This window comes from Mesoplodon mirus (assembly GCF_964341445.2).
Source record: "Mesoplodon mirus genome assembly, chromosome: 15".
Classification (NCBI taxonomy): domain Eukaryota; kingdom Metazoa; phylum Chordata; class Mammalia; order Artiodactyla; family Ziphiidae; genus Mesoplodon; species Mesoplodon mirus.
The window spans coordinates 6,408,776-6,427,174 of NC_138991.1; the positions used below are offsets into that span (position 1 = coordinate 6,408,776).

General features: G+C 45.5%; 1 protein-coding gene across 5 annotated transcripts in view; it reads right to left on the reverse strand.

The window, feature by feature from the left end:
• The window catches only part of CASS4 (Cas scaffold protein family member 4), a gene marked incomplete at its 5' end in the record, with an annotated part of 39,581 nt that overhangs the window by 14,060 nt on the left and 7,122 nt on the right, over window positions 1-18,399 (reverse strand). For 3 of the 5 annotated variants that reach the window (XM_082600339.1, XM_082600336.1, XM_082600338.1), the window contains one exon: window positions 1,561-1,983. In XM_082600339.1, the coding sequence (XP_082456465.1) occupies window positions 1,561-1,983 (423 nt within the window). Of the gene's footprint in view, window positions 1-1,560; window positions 2,044-15,171; window positions 15,304-18,399 lie in introns of those variants that run through there. The other 2 variants (XM_082600337.1, XM_082600335.1) reach the window with 2 other exon arrangements.

Sequence of the window (18,399 nt, forward strand, 5' to 3'; positions counted from 1 at the left end):
GCAAGCACCGAGTCAGCTGCTCAGATGACAGCTGAGTGTGCCAGGCCTAGATCTGGGCCAGTTGTTCCCGAAAAGTGACTTGGGGTCCACCCCACGGATGGCTGCTGGAGACTCAGCTGCCTCCTTCTGGTGTTTGCAGCCAGTGCCTACGGGTGGCAGCTGCTCTGTGTAACAGCTGGTTCTCTGCCTGGCGGCCCCCGGGAGCTAGGAAATCTGAAGTACTCAAAATCTCTTAAGGAATCAACACCTTCTTGTTTGAAGAAGTTAGTGTGGAGGAGGCCTGCAGGGTAGGTGGGATGTTGCTCGGGGGGCTGGGGGGTGGGGGCCAGCACATACATGGGAGGAGTGGCCCTTCCTGGACACGGACCTCGCCGGGACTTCCATGCAGAGCTGGGGCCGGGTGGGATGTGTCATCTGAGCTGAAAGCAAAGTGTGTGACGGCAGGAAATGCCTGCAGTGACTGAAGACCATGCAACTCTGTTCTACATTGTTAACACTTCATGAAGGCCAGGGCTTGGGGAAAAACAGTACATTATTTTTCTCTTCTTTTAATTCCTTTTCTTCTTTAAAAAAAAAAAGTTTCATTCTGCATTTACTGAGCTCTTCTTTTCCTCTGTTTTTTTAAAATTGTTATTTAAAAAAATTACAGATGTAACACATGCTCTACATAACACACAAATCAACTTCCTAGTCTCTTTGTTCATCAAATATTTATCAAGTACCCACCCCATGCCAGGCATGGTCCCAGATGCTGGGGACACAGGAGCGAATAAAATAAAGGTCCCTGCTTAATGCCTTCTTTCACTTTCTCCTTAACCAGTTCCACTTCCTAAGGGTAACCACTGTTGGTGTGTATTCTTTTCAATGCACACATACATGAACAATTTTTTTTTGAGCTTTTCTCTGTTAGGTTGGTTTTTATTTAAATGGTTCTTTGTCCCCACTTATAAATACCTTATAGGACTGCTTCATCTTTTTTTCACAACTGCATAGTAGCTCATCATAGGGTTATGCTGAAATTTATGTAACAAATACCCCATGAAGACACATTTAGGCATCTTGGATTTTTCCCTGTAACAAATAATGCTATAGTGCCTATGGCCTCCTCATCCAGATCTATTTCTGCCTTCTTGTATATTTCTGCAGCAATTCTGGAAGTAAAGTTTCTGGATTGAAAGGAATACATATTTTAAATCTGATGAGTGATTTCCTGTCTTTGACCCATGGAAATTCAACTCCTCCATTTACCACTAGCCATCCTAGTGTTCCTGTGTAAAAAAAGACCACCATGAATGTTGAGATGCTTTCATACACAGCTTGACTAAGCACTTAGTTTCCTGCAAAGTGTGGGTGTCTTGGCGAGCCAGGAACCGCCAAGGTACCCAGAGTGTTAATGACAACCAAAGTGGGCGCCAAACACAAGCTCATCCACTCACCCCGGCCATCTGGTTCCCATGTGTATGTTTGATCTCCTGACGGACACCCACGATTCAAGGGTAGTTAAGCCCCTGGGTGCTATGTACCCCTTGACCTATTTCTTCTGTCTGGAAACAGGCTTACCTGCTTTGGAAATCTTAGAGTCTTTTCACAGACGATTCTGGCGCTGGCAGGTGGGTTAGGGACTTCATAGACTTGGACTGTGGGAGGTGGAGGCCCCTCCACCCAGCTCTTCATCTGCTCGTACACAGGGCCTGGAGATGAGGGGTTGAGCAGGGTGGGCACTTCATAGGTCTCCTGGGAGCTGGTGGAAGCATCTTCCGGGCCTCTCAGGAAAGGGGGACAGGGCCTGTCGGCAGAGGCCTCCACGAGGATTTCAAGGCGGTTGGCAGGGGCCAGGCCTTGCCTCCCATGAAGCAAACACTTCCACCAGCCCTCGCTTTCTGGCACATTTTGTTCCAGAATGGTCAGGATGTCTCCTCTGCAGAAAGCCAGCTCATCTGCGCAGTCGGGGTGGTTGTCATAAAGTGCCCTGGCCAAGGGCATCTGGGGGCAGGGGAGAAAGAATTCACGGTCATGATCATTGCCAATGACCACTGCAGCCATACCACTCGCTTAGCACCCAGTCACAGCTGCTCATTTATCTTGTTTCCTCGACCCCAGAGGCCCTGTCCCTGCTGTTTGCCTGATTTATTTCTACCCATCCTCGGGGAGTGTGGGGCGTGGTCTCAGGTGAAATGTCAGATCCTCCAGGAAGTATTACCTCCACCCTGAGACCAGGTCCAGTCTCTCCCCTCTCATGGTCCTGATTTAATTTATGACCCCCCTAGTTATATGGTAGAGGGCAGCCTAGCACAGAGTTGGGTTGAAATCCTGACTCTGTGACTTCCTAGCTGTGTGCCCTTGAGTAAATTAGCTCAAATTACTTAAATTAGCTCAAATTAAATTACTTTCTTTGGGCCTCAGTTTCCTTGTCTGTAAATTGGGAATAATAGTACTATCTACCTGATGGAGTTATTGTGAGAGCTAAATGGGTTGGTAAGTGTAGAAAGCTCATTGAACAGTGCTTGGCATTTGCTAAGTGCTCAGTAAAGCTTGGCTGTAAAGTGTCAAAATGATTCTACTGCTCTTTGCCTGGTTGTTATTTTTCTCCTGACTGGAACTAGAAATTCCATGACTTCTGGGACCAGATCTCACTCGATTTGCTGCTCTCTCCCCAGCATCAAGCACGTACCCAGGCGCATAGGCGAGGCTCCATCAATGTTCATTTATTCACGTGCAATGAAACAAAGACGCAGGGAGTGAGTGACTAGTCTATACAGCCAGGATCAAAACACGGGCAGTCTCCTAATTCTCAGACCCATGCCCTTTCTGTAAGCCACACAGTCCTCCAAAAAAAGAAAAACCACCTGTTGTAGCGACAGCAATGGTAAAACCCCTTCTTACTGGAATTTTCTGCTGTAAATAAAAGAATGCAATTTGTTCCCGTGGGTTTTAAAGTAATCGCCTCCTTCCCTTATTATATCAATGCATTACAGAAAAATTAGGAAATGTAGAGAAGCAAAAAGCAGAAAATGAAAATTACCTACAATCCCACCACTCAGAGGTAACTATTTACATCATTTTGGTATACATCCTTCCGGCTGCCTTTTTAAAAAAACCAAATTTAGTTAATTATACTTTTTATACCCACTAGCCCCTAATATATATACAGTTTATAAATAAAGCAAAAACGACCAATCCTCCCATTACATTGGTTGAGAACTGATGCAGTTTTTTTTGCATAATACTGTTTTTTTTTTCTGTCACAAAAATGGAATTGGATGGCCAACTGCTGAAAAATACCATCTTAAACCCACAATAGGGTCTGTGGATTTGGGGAAACACATGCATGTATATCTGAGAAGACTAAGTAGAATCAAATCCTCCTTGCAGGCAAATAGGCACTGAAAATCCTCCATAAAATCTACAGCAGCTGAGATCCTAGGAGATCATGCACATTTTTGTACATGAGCCTTTTTTTCCTTGCTACAAAGGCGATGAAAGCTCATAAAAGAAAGAATACAAAATGATGATAAGAAAATAGAAAAAACCAAAAATACCTACAGTGCCACCAACCACAGGTCACTACTGTTACTTCTTTGGTTGTGTCTTTCCAGACCTTTTCTTGAACTTACATGTTCATATACATACTTAGAGTAACAGTTATATTTTAACCTAGGGGCAGGAAAGGAATGAAGACGCAGACGTAGAGAATGGACTTGAGGACACGGGGAGGGGGAAGGGTAAGCTGGGACGAAGTGAGAGAGTGGCACGGACATATATACACTACCAAACGTAAAATAGATAGCTAGTGGGAAGCAGCCGCACAGCACAGGGAGATCAGCTCTGTGCTTTGTGACCACCTAGAGGGGTGGGATAGGGAGGGTGGGAGGGAGACGCAAGAGGGAAGAGATATGGGGATATATGTATACATATAGCTGATTCACTTTGTTATACAGCAGAAACTAACATCACTATAAGCAATTATACTGCAATAAAGATGTTTAAAAAACATAATAAGAATCTATGATACATCCAGTTTTATAATCTGCTTTTCCCCACTTAAAAATGGATTGTGAACGTCTTCCTCAGCCTATAAACAGTTTTCTTCACTATCCTTTTAAATAGCAGAATGGTTTTCCATTGTATGAATGACCCATACTCGAACTTCCTGATCTGGGGACGTTTTAGCTAATTCCAGTTTTTAGCGATTACAAACAATGCTGAAATGATTACCTTGATAGCCAACTATCTGCAACTCCCCCTGTTATTTCCACAGATACATTTGTGGGAGGGGAGTTGCAGGTGGAAATCACTGGGGCTTCCCCTTCCGGGCTGCTCACAGCCCACCAGCGAGGTCTGAGTCATTTCCACATCTGCCCACCCTGACCCTTGAATGAAACTGCCCAGTTCCTTGCACGCTAACATACCCTGTGCATCAGCTCTTTGTTGGATGGCGCATTCGTTTTAAAATCTTTGTCAAGGAAACTTGAAATGTTTTTGCAGTTTGGGAAGGGCGTTACCTCCCTGGGGCATCTCCACTGTTAACTCATTTGTCAAAGAAGGAAGAAAGGCCTGAAGAGTTACGGGCTGGTGTACAGTGAGGGTCATCGCTGCCTGTGGAGAGTTTCTCTTTCATCCATGGTGAACCACAGATCCTCAGCTAGAGGGATGGTATGAAGCCTTACTTGTCTGGGGTTGAGTGAGTTTATGAGATTAAATTGGACAGCAGAGAGCTGAGTTAGAGCTAACAGCCAGGGATCCTGAGAAGCATCCCCTCGGGTCAGCCCTGTGTTCCTGCCAACGTTTACTGAGTATTTACCAGCGCTGTTCCCAGTGCTGGACTTTCCAGGAACACAAATTCTGATCGTGTCATTCCTCACCCTACGGCCCTTCGATGGCTCCCCAGCACACTTTGGATGAAGCCCCAACTCTGCCAAAACTTCCAGGCCCCTGCTCTCCTGTCCAGCCTCATGGCATCACTTCCTCACCAGCCACTCAGGAGCGCCACCCTTTTGGGGTCCTCGAATCCTTCACACAAGCTGTTCCCTCTACCCAAAACAGTTAGCACCTTCCCCCCCTGCTCCCCGTGAAATCCCTCTCATCCTTCCAGATTAATTTAAAGCGTCCTTTCCTTGAAAGAGGATGCCCTGTTACCCATAGTCCTCCAGACTCAGCTAGTTCTCCCCATTATTTTTTCTTAACACCTTTCCATATCAGGATTTATGACCCTTGTATTTAATGCATTAAGTGGGCGATCATCTATTTGGTATCTGTCTCCCTGCAGAGCATAACGTCCAGGAGAGCAGGGGGCCACACTTTCCTGCTCTTACTGTATCCCCAGATTCCAGCACACAGTAGGTGCTCACTGGCTACTTGGTTAGTTAATGGGTGCTTAAGGATGAGTGATGCGATGCCTTATGTTCAAGTCTTTGGAAGGTAAAGAGACACCCAGCACCAAGGTGAGAGCTCCTGTCTCTGTCTAAGAAGAAGGAAGCTCTCGGACTCTCTGGCCACTCTTTTTGATGGCTTTCAGTAAGGATGACCCCTGAGATGTCCAGAAGATGGACCTCGAGGCCTGGCCGGTCTGCCCACTCTAGTACTGTCCCCTCAATGTGCCGTGAGTTGGCTTCACATGAATATGGGTGCTCAGCTTTGGAGAATCGAGCAGAGATGAAGCATTTAGAGGGAAGAGAGGTTTAGAATCTTATAAAGGGTCTTGATTAAAGGTCCTGACTTAGTAAAGTTACTTGCTACCTTGTGGATTTTTTTTTCCAGTTAAAGAAGCCAGTAACTTCTGTTCAGTAAGAAAAGAGAACCTGAAATGTTAATGGTTTATTATCTTGTTGGTTGGATTTTAACCAGATTTGTGTCTAGCCCTGCAATCCTATCCTAAGATTCCTGTATTGAATTGTCTCCAGATACCTAGATCCTCAAATGCTCTTTGACCTGATTTTAACTTTTTCTGGTTCCTTCATTAATTACTCAGTTTAATAAAATCTTTGACATGAGTTCATTTTATATTCGCACGAGAGTCATGATTTTACCTTTATGAAAATGATACTGTAACTGTCCACACTGGGAAGAAATGGGAAAACAAAACACAATCTCCAACCCATCATCACAATTCCCATGAAATACATCTAACATAGTCTGAAAAGAAAAAGCCCATCATCTGAAACGTGCTTGCACCTGTCTAGAAATAAGATCGTGTGTATCTTTAGACAGAGCAGTTGCTTCAACATGGCAGTTGCTTTGAAGTGCCCAGACTGGCATCATTTTAGCTGGTGGATTTGCCTGTTGCAAAGGGCGGGGATGCTTGTCCAGAGAACAATGGGCTTGTGTGATCACTCACCCCATCGGGCACCCACAGCTGTCCAAAGTGGAGACACAGTTTACTTTGCACTTGCAGCCTGAAGCCTTCAGAGCAGCAGCCAACATCTTAAAGGATATAAAGTCCCAGCAAAGGAAAATCCTAAATATGTTGCTATAACATGATTCCCTTCAGAATAGTATTTCATTATAATTGGTCCAGAGACATGTCCTGCAGTCAATCAATGTCTTAGAGTTTTAATAACAAAGACTATGAAAATTTGTGTCATAAAAGAATTTTTAAAATGTGAGAAATCTTGGGGAGTTCCTCTCCCAGAAAAGGTAGGTAACAGTGGACTATATTGAATGGGGACTTGTTTTGTGTTGGGGGCACTGAAGCCATTATGTCACTTAATTTTCAACTGCCTCAGAGGTAGGTTTTCTTATTTCCATCTTACAGATGAGGAAATGGAGAGTCAGAGAGGTCAAATGACTTGTCCGAGGTCACGTAGACTCTAAGCCTTCTCCTCACATCCGTTATTGCACGCTTCCCCTTACAATTCAGTCTCTAGACACCAGCCAGAATGATATTTTGTATGATATTTGTCTTTCTCTGTCTGGCTTACTTCACTTGGTGTGATAATCTCTAGGTCCGTCCATGTTGCTGCAAATGGCATTATTTCATTCTTTTTATGACTCTGAGTAATACTCCACTGTGTAATGTATAGGTACCACATCTTCTTTATCCATTCCTCTGTCGATGGACACTTAGGCTGCTTCCATGTCTTGACAATTGTAAACAGTGCTGCAGTGAGTATTGTGGTGCATGTATCTTTTCAAAGTATGGTTTTCTCCAGATATATGCCCAGGAGTGGGATTGGTGGATCACATGGTAGCACTATTTTTAGTTTTTTGAGGAACCTACACACTGTTTTCCGTAGTGACTACACCAATTTACATTCCCACCAACAGTGTAGGAGGGTTCCCTTTTCTCCGCACCCTCTCCAGCATTTATTATTTGTAGACTTTTTGATGATGGCCATTCTGACCAGTGTGAAGTGACACCTCATTGTAGTTTTGATTTGCATAGAATGGTCTTTTATACACATAAATCAGACTTTTGGTCTCTTGTTTAAAAATGTCCAGTTGCTTAGAACCCCATTTAGAACAAAACCTAAACTCCCTACCAGATTGCCCTGCCTGATCGGCTTCCTGGGCCGCTACTACTCCCGTTAATTTCCCTCCAGTTGCATCATTTTCTTACTTTTCTGCGATGCACTAAGCTTGCTTCCACCTCAGGACCTTTGCCCATACTAGTCCTCCTGCCCTGAATGCTCTTCTGCCAGATCTTTGCACGCATGACTCATCCTCCTTCAGATCTCAGCTCGAGTCACCTCCTGAAGAGAATGTCCCTGACCACACGCTGGAGGCTGGGCTCCTCCACGTGCATCCACGGGACTTGGAGATGATGACCCTCTAGGCATGTTTAAGAAACAGTCCAGTCGGGGCAACCCAGGCTTTTATGGACAGGCTGGCCGTGTGGGGAGAACAAGAAATAGCAGCTGCAGCAAACAGGCATCGTGAACCCATGCCCCAGCACTGTGCTAAATGCTTTATAGACAACAGATGGAAGGGACTGACGAGGACTGCAAAGCATCCTGATAACAACTGCAATTGTCACTGAGGCCACTCCCAAGTTATTTTTTAACAGGGTGATAATTTGGCAACATTCGTGTAGATATTTAAGAGATGAAAGAGGGCATATGTTTATATTTTTATTCTCTTTGGGCACAAAGACAGTTAGGTTCTAGGTACAACGGAAGAAACCTTAACCAATTTCCAAAAAGGACATTTCCCCCAAATGCCCATCTTCACACAACAGTTGGGAGAAGGCAAAGGAGACTGGGGAAACGAAGGCAAATAAGAGATTCCCTCTCTGGGGAGACGTTCACACAATGGCCAGGTGCAATGTGCTAATCTATACTGGATCAGCAATGAGTCATGGGAGTAATTAGCTAGCTTCATTCATTCATTCATTCAATCATTCATACATCAAGATTGCGTTGAGCGTGGACTATACGCCCAGCACTCTGCTAGAGATACAGCGGTGAACAAAACAGTTCCTGATCTCATGCCGGTGTACGCCCTAGCAGAGGAGACACATTCCAGTCACATCAGAAATAAACGTAGGGTTTCTACTTCTCTTAAGTGCAATGAAGGAAGATACAGAAATGTATGAGGAATTATGAGTGCAGTTGGGAAGTGGGGATGGATGAGGGCTTAGGGAACGTTCCCTTGAGAAACGGGCCATGGAAGTTGCAATCTGGGAGTGAGTAGAAGTTAGTCAGATCAAGAAAGAAAGGGGGACAAATCATCCAGGCAGAGGAAGAAAAGTGGGGGAGGGAGGGAGGGAGTGAATTTGTGTGTCTATGCGAAGTGCATTGTGAGTCGGGGAAACTGAAAGATGACCAGGTTTTCTGGAGAGAAGTAAACAAAAACCTGGGGCTTGGGTTCCATATTGGTTGATGTTTATCTCTGATTGCTGGGTGGGAAGGGGATTCCACGGAGCCAGTGTGAAGCCAAAGAGGCTCATCAAAGCCAGTGGTCCAGTCCAGGCGGGAGATGCCTGAGGCTCAGATGAGGGTGGCAGTTGTCTCTAGGAGTGCTGCCAGGAGGAGTTGGCAAGGGATTGCGGGCAACCCTAAGGTGAGTCTTGAAAGAAGGGCAGGATTGTAACTGCCAGAGAAGGGAAGAGAGGCGCGCTGTGGACCAAGGGAAGTAAGATGCAGAGAGACAGATTTGGTTCTCATACTTTGTCTTCTGCAGTGATGTGAAGAGCCAGCAGCTACAGTTCTAAGCAGAACCCCATTAGATGAGCCTGTAGAAATGCCACCTGCTGAAGCTTCTTTTGGGGCTTCTGCATCGTTCCCACTGCCAGGATGGTCATCCCCTCTCTGGGCCGGGAGGGTGGGCACAGCTCCGCAGTGACTTCCCCATGCTGGCTCTCCAAGAGCCTGGCTTGCCTTCCTACTTTACTTTCCACTTTTCTTCAGTTCACTTGAAAGAGCAAAGCTGCAGAAACTCAGAGTGTTCGAGCTGGATGGGGTGGGGGTGGGGGGCTCACTTGCTGTGTTGGCCTCATTTTAGAGCTTTATGGTGCCCGAGACTAGGAGAGGTTAAGGTCACATAGCAGCAGTCAGTAGAGTGGGGATTCAAACTCGAGTCTGTCAGACTCTGAAGCCTGTCAATTCAGTGCACAGCCTCCCCGAGTCCAAGTCAATTTCCTACCCTAATCTGCTAAAGTCTAGATGCATGTAAACTTAGAAGGAGCTGGGTCAATGACATCTATGGGCAGGAGAGGCAAACTCAAATGGTCATAGGAGCCGGGCAAGCAGTATTATGTCAGGGAGGCAGGCCAGGTGTCAGACGTTTGGGAGTGGTGGAGACTGCGGCATGCTCAGGCAGATTTCAAAAGATGACTACTTGGGACAAATGAAGTACTCTGCGGCTGAGTCCAGCCCACTGCTGGGCTCTTAGAGGCCCCACACTGGTTTCCTTTGCAAACTCGAAGTTAACAAGCAGGGGCTGGAGCACTTCTGCCCAGTGCAGGACTCCTCTAATGGGCAATCTGTTCTGAAGCCCCCCGTCACCACCACCCTCCATTATGTTATCCAAGACTATGTGCAAAATGCTCACAGTCTGAGGCTCTCTCTACCCTCCCCTGCTTGCTCCCCTCTTTCCCCTCACAAGGGTCAGATCAGCATCACAACCCAGTCCTGCTTTCTCCTCGTTGTATCCTTCACAAGTGCTCCCCCGGCCCCCAGACTCTTGTATTCTTGAAATGACAGAGTTAGCGGCCAGGGGATAGGAGAGTAGAGATCCTGGCATGTTTTCCATTAAAGTAGCCAGAAAATCTTCATTTCCTTGGGAAGGTAAATCATACCACAGGGACACCAGCTCATGGCAGGAAGTAGTAAATAAATAAGTGTCCCAGACAGGAAGAGAGAGAGATCATAAGTGTGGAAGGAACCCTGAGCAGCAAGCTGTTGCTGGGTCCCTGCTCTGTACGACATCGTGGAACCCCATTAACAAGACGGGCATTTTTCTTCTACTAAAATCCTTCTTTGAAAAGCATCCATGTTTAGCATTTTAGCTTCCTTCTCACAGATTCCATGACTTACTTCCAAGAATTCTTGGAAGTAGTAGTTAGTTTTAGGGGAAGGTGATGGAATGATTGATACTCCCCCTCTGAGGGCCATGAAAGAGAATAGTTATACATAAGCCACAATTTTTTTTAAATGCATGCACTGTAAATATTTCAAATCCTGTGATGTATGGGAAATGTGAACCCCTGAAGTTCATGAAGGTCTTCCCTGGATGTAGGAACTTTTTCTTTGAGATCAATGAGATATTCTCTTATACATCTTTTATGAGGCTGCTGAGGCCAGACTCAGAACATAGGAGTAAACGCAGAATGGAGAAAGCTCTTTGATCATCTCTAAAGACAAAGGTCTTCCCTTCAATGTACTTGGAAGTATTTCATATTATATAAATACATAAATAGGCTTAGAAAGATCAAAGCAGAGAGAATGGTGCTATCTGTTGGCTCGAGAATGTTTATTTTCCATCATATTTTAAAACGCATATGTTAAAAAAAATAGAGAGAGGAGAGAGAGAAAGAAAAGATTCCAAGAGCGTAAGAAAAATCCCCTCACCACCTCCATTTTCCCTTTCCCACCCACATTCTCCAAAAAGGGAAGAAAGACAGAGGAAGGAACACAACCCTGAGGAAGAAACAAAGTACCCACATGACTCTTTTTTGATGAGAGATGTGGATGGGTGACAGCATTCTGCAAGGCAATCTCGGGAGAGATACGGGAGGGCTCAATGGGCTTTAAGGAGTCACAGCAAGGACTATCTGGGAAGGCGCCCCACTTTGCAAACCCCACATAACTACGCAGACTTCTTACACACTGTATGTGTCAACTAATATTAAGTTCCCATAATTAAACAAAGAGAAAAAAAATCCTCTCTAATCTTTTGGATGCATATTGAGTCACGTTTGTATTGTTGTTCACTATGTAGCAAATGCCTCATTAATAAAGATTGCTCACAGCTTTTCAACCCTGTTCCAGGGATAAGTAATTAACATTGATTATCTCACATGATAGTCACAATCCCATAAAGCAGGGACTGTTACTAATGTCCCATTTAAAAGATGAAAAGTTAAGGCACAGAGAGGGTGAGTGAGTTAGCCTAAGGTTGCTCGGAGGGCAGCGAATAGAACCAAGATTGGCACACAGGCAGTTCTGACCCTGGAGTCTGCCCTCTTAGCCTACAAATCATAGTGCTTAGCACGCTAACCTTCATGAGATGGCATGTGCATTTTGATGGATGAGCAAATGACAAAGTGTGCCTCTGGAGAGAGGCATGGTAAGCTGATAATAACATTTTTAACTCAGTTGGGTAAGTTGTATGGTTAGAGGATCAGAATTAGATTCTCCATTAAGAATTTGGGAAATGGCTTCAATGTAATTACTGGCAAATAATGACACATTTGTATAATGGAATACTGTACAGCCATTAGAAATAATGAGGTAGAGTTTAAATGAGCCAAAGTGGAACATTCTCTAAAATAGAGTATTAACGTTTTTGTTTTTTTTTTTTGGCCGCATCATGTGGCTTGTGGGATCTTAGTTCCCTGACCAGAGATTGAACCTGGGCCCTGGGCAGTAAAAGTGTGAAGTCCTAACCACTGGACCACCAGGGAATTCCCAAGGATTAATTTTTTTTTTTTTTTTTTTTTTTTTTTTTTTGCGGTATGCGGGCCTCTCACCGTTGTGGCCTCTCCCGTTGCGGAGCACAGGCTCCGGACGCGCAGGCCCAGCGGCCATGGCTCACGGGCCCAGCCGCTCCGCGGCATATGGGATCCTCCCAGACCGGGGCACGAACCCGTATCCCCTGCATCGGCAGGCGGACCCTCAACCACTGCGCCACCAGGGAGGCCCAAGGATTAATATTTTAAAAAGCAAGATGAGAAACTGTGCAGACAGTATGTCCCCATGTATGCTTTTTTTTTGCGGTACGCGGGCCTCTCACTGCTGTGGCCTCTCCCGCTGCGGAGCACAGGCTCCGGACACGCAGGTTCAGCGGCCATGGCTCACCGGCCCAGCCGCTCGGCGGCATGTGGGATCTTCCCAGACCGGGGCACGAACCCGTGTCCCCTGCATCGGCAGGCGGACTCTCAACCACTGCGCCACCAGGGAAGCCCCCCATGTATGCTTTTATGAGTACAGCATCTTTCTGGAAGATGATCTTTCTGGGGAGTCATTGGGGCTCCCCCTCTGGCTAGCTGTACCGGAGACCAGGAAACTACAGAGCTCTGGGATTAAAGGAAAACATGCTTTCAGTCCATGTTCATTGGTACAGTTGGAATGTTTAAAGCCATATGTACATGTTTTGCTTTTTCAATATAAAAATCTAGTGTTTCAAAAAGATTCTGTTCTGTTAGAAGAGAATTGCTTCTGCGTTGGTGAACTTGAGCTCCTGCTTTCCATGATCACTTAAGCTTGTTCTACTCCCAGATTTGATAGAAGGGAACCTTGACCCAGTCAGTCTTCATCTCAGCCAAAAGCAGTTTGCCACACAAAAGCATCTGGCATCTGGGGAAACCCTCTGTGTACTTCCGGGATAACTCACACCATTGACGGCACTCTATTGCCCATCCATCAGAGGACCCTTTACAGCGTGGAAAATGCTGAGAAGTGCTTGGACAGTTGTTGAGAACCAGATGATTTTGTGAGTGTTTCTTTCTCCCCAGCTCCTTGAGAGTAGGGCCACAGAAGACATCCAGAGAAGGCAACAAAAACCTACCACTTAAAGGCAACAGGGTCTCACCGCAGGTGTGTTAAGAATCACACAAGTTTAGGTGGGGCGAAGCTTTAAGGGTTTTTCTAGCCTGGCCCAGGCAAGTTAGAGAGACATCGAATAAGTCTCCAGGTAAACAGGGGAGGCTGGGTGCCTTTGCCACGAGTACGCCCCCTCCCCTGAGGTCAGCTGCAGAATGACATGGTCCTGGGCACAAACACCTGGGCCAGGTGGGAGGGCCCCCCCATGAGGGGACTGTTCCCAAGACCAGAAATTAGGACCAGCAGCCGCAGGACACTGTAGCTGTGCCTTGCACTCCCGTACCACTGGGGGAGGCGTTGGGATAACCATTTGCTGCTTTCCTTCCACATGGAGTTGTATTATGAGGTCTGCAGCTGAGATGGGCCCCCAGGCCATCAGGCCTCCTCCTCTTTCTCTTCTCTAAGTTAACTTTTCTTTCCTTTCGTGAATTTCAGTAGCTTTCCATAGCCACATTTACATTGAAAAGTAAAATTCCACAAGTTACAGGGAACTGAGAGTCACTTAACATAGCAAAATGGTATATTTCACAACCAGAACTTGCCTTGAGATTGGCAAGTATATTAAATTATTTCCTTTTAATGTGTCATGCCTAACATGGTGCTGTAGAACTTGACACAGCTCGGCTGCAATGATCTGCATTTCATTTTCAGAAATACTTAGAATTTTTTTTTTAAATGAGGTGACAGCTAAGTAATTTCTTGCATCATCCCACAGCATAAAGAAGAGTTGCTTCTCTTGGAGCTATTTTTTTTAAAAACTTAGCAAAGCAGTTAAATGAGAGAGGCTGAGGGAAAACTGCTGTCTTTCTTGTGGTTAATATTAATTTGCCAGATAGGCTAGAAAATAACTGAGTTTTAGCTTCAGCTCCGTTTTTGAAAAAGTTGAAAAGTTCTGGACTAAAAGACTCCAGAATGTGTAGAAAGTGATCTGAAGTCATTTAACTGAGATACTGAAATGCCCTTTTCCAGATTACTTTTATATTTAGAGTCACCTTTAAGCTTTAAAAAAAAAAAACTTAGGGCTTCCCTGGTGGTGCAGTGGTTGAGAGTCCACCTGCCGATGCAGGGGACACGGGTTCATGCTCTGGTCTGGGAAGATCCCACATGCCACGGAGCGGCTGGGCCGGTGAGCCATGGCCGCTAAGCCTGCGCGTCCGGAGCCTGTGCTCCGCAACGGGAGAGGCCACAACAGTGAGAGGCCCGCATACCGCAAACAAACAAACAAACAACCCCCAAAACTTAACTGAGTAGAATAGAGCTTTCTAAACAAAATTCTATTTCTCTCTTTTTTGCTTCAAAACGTGGGACATAAAACAACTTTTGATAATTTCCACTGATGGGATATTTGCTTGGGAAACATCATTACCTACTTTCTTAACTTAGTGGAAAAAATGCAGAATAACAAGTAATGGATGCATTTACACAGTTCACTCTGAGTCCTAAGCAAGTGAACTCTTGCAGGAAATGGATTCCAGAAGAGAGAAACTCAGATACTCACATTCACCTTCGTCTTGATCCTTTAAAGAAATTACTTTTAAAGGTGATTAGTCCATACCCTGGAAAACACTGGCAGAAATCACTTCAGAAGGGAACTCCTTCTGTAGTAGCTGGCGCTGGCATGCTGTGAGGTTTGGGGTCTAGAACACTTGTGCCTGAGCACTGCTCTTTCTGCAGCTGTCCCTACCGGAGGTGGGGTGGGAGATCTGGGCTGAAACCAACAGCCATGGGTGGGAAAGTTTGGGGCCGGTTACATAACACATAGGTTCTCTTCCACCCATCTGGATGCAAATAGCCATTGTCTCCGGCTTAGCTGTGGGCACTGGGGACTAAGAAGGGAATAAACCTGGTGAACTTGGAAATGAGAAGGGATATAAGAGAAAAAGAAAAACTTAAATAAAAGAAGGATTCCTAGTTTTCCCAACACCTCTAAAAATGATCCTGACCATGGTTTATTCAGTGAACACGCACAAACCTTAACTGATTTCTCCATGATAACGTTGAACTCTGATCCTTCCAGCTTTGAATTCTTCCTAATGGTTCAGATGAAAAGGCCACTCGCCACGGAGACTTGGGTAGCCGCAGAAGGCACTGCCGACTGATGAGACTTTGAGGAAGAGGCTGTGGTCAGAAAAAAATTCCAAAGCCACCCAGTGGAAGTGAAACATTTTCTTCCCTGATGCCTGAATGCTGTGGTTTCCAATAGGTTTGGGTCCTGCTGGAAGGTATATTGTTTGAATATACTCCCCCTATTCGTGGGACCCTCGCTAAAATGCACTTGTCTTGCTTCACTGATTTGAGTTGTTTATTAAGCACCTACTGTATGTCTGACAACGTGTGCTGGGGGGAGGAAGGTGAACAAGGTTCTGTTAGTCTAAGCTCAGGGTTGAAATGATGCAACAATAAAGATCTCCCAGGTCTTCTAAGTAATTGATATTTTTGGATGTGGCCCAAGACAGGTCCATGTTATACCAAACTGTTTCTGTAGCTTGTAGTGCCCTAGAGATCCAGCATATTTATTCATCCGTCCCCCAAACCCCCTCCCCACCTCCAAGTTCACTCCTTGCTAGACAAGTTTCTGAATTCTTGTTTCAGATATTTGGTTTGGGGAAAAGAGGAGTTGAGAGCAATGTTGGGCCAAGGTAAGTGGTTGAGAATTCAGCCCTCTCTTGTGAGAAACACATGGAGGGGGGAGGGCAAGTAGCTGAGAATTTTTCTGGGCCTCAGTATCCTCACCTGAAAGTGTAGGGTTCCCATCCAGCTGCAACCCCCTGCATTTTGCATGGTTTCTTGTCTTGCTCTTATCTCCTACTTCCTGAAAGCCATCAGAGGGATTAAAGAAAATGGAAGGTGGAATCTTTTCCTTTCTCATCTTTTCCTTCCTTCTCTTTTTCTTGTTTTGAAGCGTAAAGGGGATCAAAGGCATGGAGACGAAAGAAGGTGTTTCGTGTCCTCTGATTGGTCTTAAGCAATTATACCACCTCCGATTAGGAGAAAGCTTTGTCTAAGACTGTGTTTCTTAAACTTCCGTGTCTATTAACTGCATGCTTCCTGTCATATCCATGTGCTGTCTGTATATTTTTAACTTCAAGGAAAATATTAAATTAAGGCCATTAAAAAAAAAAAGTCTCCCAAAGCAATATGACCTATGAAATTACAAGTTTGATGAGCTAGTTTTAGGTTTTTCCAATGCACATTAAAATACAGAGCTAGGGCCTCCCTGGTGGCGCAGTGGTTGAGAGTCCGCCTGCCGATGCAGGGGATACGGGTTCGTGCCCCGGTCTGGGAGGATCCCATATGCCGCGGAGCGGCTGGGCCCGTGAGCCATGGCCGCTGGGCCTGCGCATCCGGAGCCTGTGCTCCGCAACGGGAGAGGCCACAACAGTGAGAGGCCCGCATATCGCAAAAAGAAAAAAAAAAAAAAAATAAAATAAAATACAGAGCTAACATTAAAAAATGTTCTATCTGTGTACCACACCTAAAATCATCTTGTATGAATGCGGTCAAAGTCCCTGCAGGGTGTGATTATTTTCCATTTGATTGATCAGGAAGAATTCAAAACTGGTCCAAGCTATTTAATGGATCACAGAGAAATGAGTGAACATTCATACTTGTTCACCGAATTCTCCATTTGCTAGGGTCATTTTTAGGGGTGTTAGGAAAGCAGCAAGCCACCTGTTCTTTAAGTTCTTCTCTCAGTCTGTTGGTGGGCATTTATTCCAGTTCACTGGGTTTCTTCATTTTGTTGTCAATAATGAGTCACAGATAAACCCATGGCTAGCCTCACACAAGGAAGGTTAGAGAGAATGTGCTTTGTAACTGTCCCTGTTGATTTCCCCAGGGCTGTTGATCCCCTCCATGTTGGGAAACATCCGTGTAGGACAGAAGCAACTTGACATTCTCGCTCTTAGTAATTGACTCTCGTGCCCTTTCAGCCTCCTCTGAGTTTAAATTCTGAACCCAAGAGAACATTCCACAGGCACTTTTTACTTTCTGTTAACCAGATGGCAAGCGTCTCCAAGGGAGAGCCACCCTACTGCTTTCTTACCCCACTTCTCACCCCCTCCAAGCCCCAAAAGACAAGCTGCCTGTAACAAACGTGTAACAAACAAAACTGCTCTTGACTCTAAGGAGAAGCAACAGTTTAAAGCAAAAGAACAATCGATTCACCCTGGAGTGGGTGGGCGGATGCAGAGCCCAGGCTTGACCAGGAATAACATTTCCTAGAGGAGTTTTAAGAGCCGGCAAAGCCTCCCCGCAAAGAGCCAGGAGATGCCGTCCCAGGCGCAGGCGCGCACTCCGCCTTCTTGTTCCTATCTCTGTCCTCGCCATGTGCACACAGGAGCCCTCTTCCATTCCAGTAAACACATGGTTTATGGGCAATACGTTTGGAAATGGTTCCTAAAATACGTATCTCCCCTTTTTGCAACTCATGTTGGAGTCTTCGAATATCACTTGTAGTGGTATCTTTTTTTTTCTTTGTTACCAGCCTCCCACCTTCCTCCTTGAAGTTATTTCCCCTCCAGGCTCTTGTCATTTCCCCCCTGAGTCATCACAGTTCCAACATGACCACACACATTTCTACGGTTGCTTCCTCATTCCATTATCATGCAGGCCACTCTCCTTTGAAAAGTGTCCTGGCAACTTTTTTAACTTGGTGTTCTGTCTGGCCTTTCCCGCACCCCCACCCCCCACCATGTGAGCTCTATAGCAAATACAATGTTAAGAGAATAAAGGTTATGGACTTCCCTGGTGGCACAGTGCTTAAGAATCCACCTGCCAACGCAGGGGACACCAGTTCGAGCCGTGGTCCGGGAAGATCCCACATGCCACAGAGCAGCTGAGCCCATGTGCCACAACTACTGAGCCTGTGCTCCAGAGCCCCCCGAGCCATAACTACTGAGCCCACTAGCCACAACTACTGAGCCCGCGTGCCTAGAGCCTGTGCTCCGCAACAAGAGAAGCCACCGCAATGAGAAACCCGCGCACCGCAACCAAGAGTAGCTCCCGCTCGCTGCAACTAGAGAAAGCCCGCGCACAGCAACGAAGACCCAACGCAGCCAAAAATAAATAAATAAAAATAAAATAAATGTATTAAAAAAAAAAGAGAGAGAGAATAAAGGTTACCGAACAGGGGAAAGAATAATAGAAGGTAATGGATTTTTAACGCTAATGACAGTTTATTAAATATTGAGAAAAGGGA